The sequence below is a fragment of the Octopus bimaculoides genome, chromosome 10 (genome assembly GCF_001194135.2).
Source record: "Octopus bimaculoides isolate UCB-OBI-ISO-001 chromosome 10, ASM119413v2, whole genome shotgun sequence".
Lineage (NCBI taxonomy): Eukaryota > Metazoa > Mollusca > Cephalopoda > Octopoda > Octopodidae > Octopus > Octopus bimaculoides.
The window spans coordinates 94,420,842-94,427,202 of record NC_068990.1 but is presented as its reverse complement, the minus strand read 5'-3'; the positions used below and the strand labels follow the sequence as shown (position 1 = coordinate 94,427,202).

The window sequence follows — 6,361 nt, the reverse complement described above, 5'->3', positions numbered from 1 at the left end:
GTTGCATGCTTCTTGGTCAGGTTTCCCATCTGAAAATAACTTTCTCCCTCCAGTCACAGAGCTCTTGGAAAAATCATTAATGCTACCTTTCCTCCCTTTGCTAAGTCTTAAGAAAAAGAAGGGGAATTCTTTATATCTGACAATAAACTCAAAATGGTCACAACTGAAATTTGATTGGGACCAAACAATAATAACAGTTACTACTACTACTACCACTACTACCACTACCACTACTACTACTACTACTACTACTACTACTACTACTACTACTCTCCTAATCCCTCTCTCCCCTTCTCACTTTCATCATTCATGGTTCATTATACATAATACATTGCTTTCAATGTCAAAGATGTAACAACCTCTCTCTCTCTCTTTCTCTCTCTCTCTCTCTCTCTCTCTCTCTCAATAATATCCATTTTCTCTTCTGTTGCTGTTATCACCACCTCCAACTTATCTTAACCCTGTCACACCATATTAGGAATAATTTAAACGTCATCTCTGCTGGATTCTTGATAAAGCCATAATGAACAACAGACACAGAAAAAGAAGCTGCAGCCGATTCTGTCCTTTAGTTTGCTTCGAATCATTACTCTTGGACTGTATATGCAACTATTTAATTTTCTGCTCTGGAGCCCAGGTGGAGGGTAAAGTTAGATACAGGGGCTCAGGTCTGAGAGGGTTAACACACCAATTCTCTTCTCAGCCAAATGAACTGACAGAAAAAGCTTGTATATGGTCATTTGACTATGCTAGAGATAGCAGCAAAATCCCACGAACACTTTACTTCAAAATGGAAAGATACATTAGACCATATAGTCTTGAATATACAAAAGGCTGGATAACTGTAGATGTCTTTTATCATGGGTCACTTGCAGTGGTGGGGGTGGGGACTGGGTGCTAAACTACAAACACCATTGCTTCTATTGTATGCCTTCCACCACTCCCATAACATTCACCACAATCACTACTTCTCCACTCCACACCTCTTTCTATGGATATTAATATTGTTAACCTAAATTTAGAGCCAGCTTTACTTCCTGTTACCTTTATCACATTGCACACATGCCATTGAACCACTTGGGGGAAAAAAAGAAACACTTGTGTGCGTAATTCCCAATAAGCATTTCCCTTGGATTAATGTAACTTTTTGTCTCTTTAATTTTAGTGAAAAATGCCGTGCGCCTGCCTGGTGTGACCGTATTTTATGGAAAGGTTCCGCTGTCTGCCAGAGTTGTTACAGATCTCATAATGAACTGAAAATAAGTGACCACAAACCTGTCAGTTCCATCTTTGATGTTGGCGTGAGTATATGCTCTAAATCTATTCCTCCTTTCTCATCATTCTTTCTTCTTTCCTTCCCCTCTCTCTCTCTCACACATAGAATATATTTGTTTGTGTGTGTGTACCAGATGTCTCAATATCACATGGTCTTTGTGTATATGTGCATGAGTGCATTTTTATGTGGCACTGGCAAAGGACAAACCTGCATGTGTGAAAAACAGCAATTTCACTTAACTTGATGTATCTTATCAAGTACAGCAAACCACCACAACTTCTGGTCCCTTGTCATTTCCTCAGTGAGGGCCAGCATCTAAAGATCCTTTCTTACCACTTTGTCCCATGTCTTCCTCGGTCTACCCCTTCCATGGGTTCTCTCCACAGTTAGAGATTGGCACTTCTTTATGCAGCTGTCCTCATCCATACGCATCACATGACCAAACCAGTGCAGTCTTCACTCCTGCACACAACATCCGATGCCTCTTACACCCAGTTTTTGTCTTAAATCAATTATATTCTGCCATGTGCCTGCACACTGACATTCACCATCCAGCAGAACATGCTGGCTTCATTTCTTTCAAGCCTTCACACATTCTCTTCAGTCACAGCCCATGACTCACTGCCATGTAGCATAGCTGTACATACACAGGCATCATACAATCTGCCTTTCACTCTGAGGGAGAGGCCCTTAGTTACCAACAAAGGTAGAAGCTCTCTGAACTTTGCTCAGCCTGCTCTTATTCTAGGAACTACATTTTCAGAACTCCTTCCTCCACTGCTAACTAGGTTGCCTAGGTAACAGAAGCTATCTACTTCTTCTAAGCATCCCCCAAGCATTTGAAGAAGTCTGTGCATTTTTAGTGCTTATTGTAGCCACACATTTGCCACACACAAAGACTATTTTCTCTGTTAACCTTCCTGTGATGCAGCTACACCTCTTATGTGTCCAAAGTCTGCACTGGGTACAACGTATGGAGTTCCTACCAACACCCTTCTTACATATCAAGCAGGGCCGTCTCCCTGAAGAGACTTGTGATTTGTCTGTTTTCCTACTTTCTAGGACTTTGGTCTTTGCTTAATTAACTCTAAAACTCTAGATTCCAGGCTTTGCTTCCACACCTGAAATTTCTTCTCTGGGTCTGGTAGTGATTCAGCTTTAAGAATAAGGTCATCAGTGTAGAGAAGCTCCCAGGGGCAGCCAGTCTTAGATATAACATAAATATTTATGCTAGCAGCCCATAAATAAATCGGTTGATGGCAGAACTGTGTGGTTTCAGGTTCAGCCTCATGACATGACATTTTGGGCAAATATCTGCTACTGTAGCCCGAGGTAGACTGAGGCTTGTGAGGGGAAATTGAAAGAAACCTCTGTTTGTGTGGTGGAGGGGCACAAGTGAGTTCATATTACTGCACACAGGTATTCATTCACTAGTTTATAAAGAAGGGCTTCACAAGCAGTGTCATTTGTTTGTAGTCTCTTGTGAAGACCCTGGCATGTCTTGTTATGTTGTGTGATCTTTGTAGTGAAAAAGCTCATTCATACATTATGCATTGTTTCCAGTTCTCCTTGTAACCCTATTATCTAGGCAGTTTGTTGCTCAATAGACCTAGAAGGTTATTATCTCACTTTCAAATAAGTGAGGTTGGGATCGGGAAGGAGTTCCAGCTGCAGAAAAGTTTATCATAAAATACTCTTGTCTGACCCATGTAAACATGGCAAAATAGACATTAAAATGATGATGAGAATATTAACCAGGATTTAGTGGTTGATGTCTTTCAATCACTGTTTCATTCTTCTGTTCTTCCAGGAAAAAAAAAAAAAACTCATCCTACTTTGAATTTGTAAGATGAAACCATAATTGAAATGAAAGGCAACACTATTTAAGTTGTTATTGCAGGAATGTGGTACAAGTGTATCTTCATTGTTTGACTCCAGATTATTAATGTGTCAAGTGTGTGTGTGTGTGTGTGTGTGTGTGTGTGTGAATATACCGACCTCTGCATACAAAGTTGTGGTTAGGGTATTCAACTCACAGTCATGAATGTTGTGGATTCTATTCGTGGACCAGGAAGGCCTTCCACTTCAGATTGTTCCAGTCTCCTATCTTGGCTATTCCACTGAGTTAAAGCATGTCAGAGTCAAGATGTATCTATGTCTGCTTGTAACCACACAGGCACCTAAAACAATTGACAAAAGCATGCTACATGATACCAAGCCAACTCTTTCACTGGCTTTTTACACACACACACACACACAGTCGTTCGCATAATTTATTCATTTTACCTTTGTTTCATCTTTTAATGTTGATATTATCAATTGAAATAGGAAGAGGAAAATAAATGTTCATTCTTCTCCCAGCTACACATAAATAAAATAAAATACTTTCAACTAATCAAAACTCTGTTAAAGCTGATGCCTATCTTCAGAAGTTTAATTGACTTCGATGCCACTCTGGAAACACACACCCATGCAAAAAACAAACAAAAGTGTTTTCTAAATGTTAACTCAAAGATCTTTGTATTATTTTTATATTCTACCTCCACCCAATTATAAACTTTAAAAAAATTTTTTAAACTCATTATTGTAGCCATAATTATTGAAACTATATGCTGGCACAGATTGGATAGTTTGACAGGATCTGACAAGCTGCAGGGCTTTGCTAAGCTCTAGTGTCAGCTTTCACATGTTTCCTATGGTAAAACACCCTTCCTAATACCAACTACCTTACAATGTGTACAAAGCAAAATTGACCTCAGTTGGATTTGAACTCAGATCGTAAAGTACCACAAAGCATTTTTCCAACACTCTTCCAGCTCACCATCTTCATAAGTTGCTCTCAGCAGAGTATTGCCCTCACATGAGGAGCAGTGTGAATGCTGTTCTGCACAGACAACCTGGACCTCATCTAGAAAACAGGCACTCAAGTGATTAACGTAAAACCTCTCACAGATACACTCCAGTTTCTGACCCACTTCTCCAAGGTTCCCTCTCTCTCTGCCTTTCCTATTACTACTCTATTAGTCCTCTGCTCCTTGGAGTTGGCTGGGCTCAATGCCACATGTTTCCAGGCACTCTCGCCATCTATTTATCTCTCTCTTCCTCTTGTTGTGTCCAACATCCCAGCCCCTCCCTATAATTCACCCAGTCCTTCCCCCCTCCTGCAATTCCCTTCCTCCTTATGTCTTTCCTAGCATCAGCTTCACTGGTCGAGGAGTCGGAAGAGCTTACAAAGGCCACAGGCACTGGTCCCTTCTTCCAGACCCAACAAAAAGAAGGAAAAAATATTGTTACAAATTCTTTAAAGAAATTCAACTCTCTTCATTAAATCTTCCACATTATCTCTCTTTCTTTCTTTCTTTCTTTCTTCTTGACTGATTCCCTCTTTCTCTCTAAGTTACTTCTTTCTTGTCAAGTTGTCTTTCTCTTTCCACCTCTCTCTCTCTTTATATATAGAGATACCCATGCTAGCATTCCCTTCTCTCCCTCCTCTCACTTGTAAATACATTTTCTATTGGTTCAGCTTGATTATAATGTTTTATATAAATTGTTACAGCAAAGTATTCTCTTTTAACATCAACCAATTTACTATAAACCACCAGTTTGTGAGCTTTCTTCAAGGTAGTCTGGTGTAATTGTCTAATGAATGTTCCTTGCCAACAGTACAAAAGAAAAATGTGTGTGTGTGTACATTATGTTAACCTTGTGTGTGTTCACTACCAACCAGTTGAAAATGTATATTTGTACTTGTAAACTGTGAACACAGCAGTGAATCTTCTTAATTAGTGCTTAGCTGTGCTGGCCAAAGTGGCAGCTTTGGTGAGGGGGTGGTGATGAAAGTAGCTACCAATATAATAGTGAACACACTTGTTAGTGTGATGTCTAATTTGCTTGTCCAAACCCACTCAACAACTCTTGTCCATTAGGTGGTTTAAGATGACAGCTTGCACTTGGAAAAAATTATTCAACTCAGAGTTAATAACGAAAACATTCAATGTGCAACAAATACTGCAAAAGTGAGTGAGTTGCATTGTTTTTTGTTTTTGTTATGTCAGGCTTTTTATGAAAATGACAGGTCAGATAAACAATAAGGTAGAGTGTGCTGGAAGAGGTTGACATGGTGTAGTTGTAGCTGACATGGTAGCTGTGAACAGACATTGCTGTGAAATCAAAACTAGTTGATCATTGAGGGAGACAAAGAGAACCCTTGGGACATGCATTAAGAGGAGAAAAGTTATTTCAAGAAATGAACAAAAATCTAGGTATTTATATATGTGAGACTTTGTCAGTGAATATATTTGTCATCTGTTTCTTTGGTTTATTAATTCATTAAATAGATTTAGAAATTTGTTAAATATTTTCATTATAGATGTTATAGTTTTGAAAAGTTAAATGTTAAGTTTTCAGTTCTCTCAGCATTGTTTCATTTCTAGCTTGCTCTTTCTTTTACTTCCTTTCTCCTTTTTCTCTTTCTGAATGTTTTAATGTTAATCTAAATATATATATATGTAAAAGGTTGAAGAGGAACACACGAGTAGATATATATATGGAAAAAAGACAAAGTAGAAAATGGTAAAATACTTTTATAAAGAACATTACAGAACCGGTTTCGATCCTTGAGATCTTTTCAACAGTTAATATGAATAATAGATTTTTGAAAAATTAAATTTTGGTAAATTTAAAAGAAAAGTCTTTTTAAAGACATTTTTGTATAGTATTCAAATAACAGGGGCATTTTTCTTGTTTCTGTCTGTCTCTGTTTCACTCGTTAACTCTTGTGGGCTCGAGGTCCTTGTGAATTCTTGGCTGCTTCTTAGCCAAGAATTCACAAGGACCTCAAGCCAACTCCTGTCAAACTATTCCAGCCCATGCCAGTATGGAAAACAGATGTTAAATGATGAAGATGATGATCTCTGTAGGTCAATAAATCTGATTACCATCGCCTGAAGTTCGTGGTGGGTCAATTAATGTGGCTTTTAGTTGCAATTCATGAACTCTGTCCTCCTTTCATCTGTCAGTCATTCAGCACTTTTGGCATTGTGCAACACAGCAAATTAAGGAGCCAGATTCAGATGAAATATTCTA

At 38.6% G+C, this 6,361-nt stretch overlaps 1 protein-coding gene across 2 annotated transcripts in view; it reads left to right on the top strand.

Moving 5' to 3' along the window:
• Positions 1–6,361, top strand: part of LOC106875100 (inositol polyphosphate 5-phosphatase OCRL) — an 81,758-nt gene that overhangs the window by 55,166 nt on the left and 20,231 nt on the right. For both annotated transcript variants that reach the window (XM_052971391.1, XM_052971392.1), the window contains one exon: positions 1,166–1,301. In XM_052971391.1, coding sequence (XP_052827351.1) covers positions 1,166–1,301 — 136 coding nt within the window. The remainder of the gene's footprint in view (positions 1–1,165; positions 1,302–6,361) is intronic.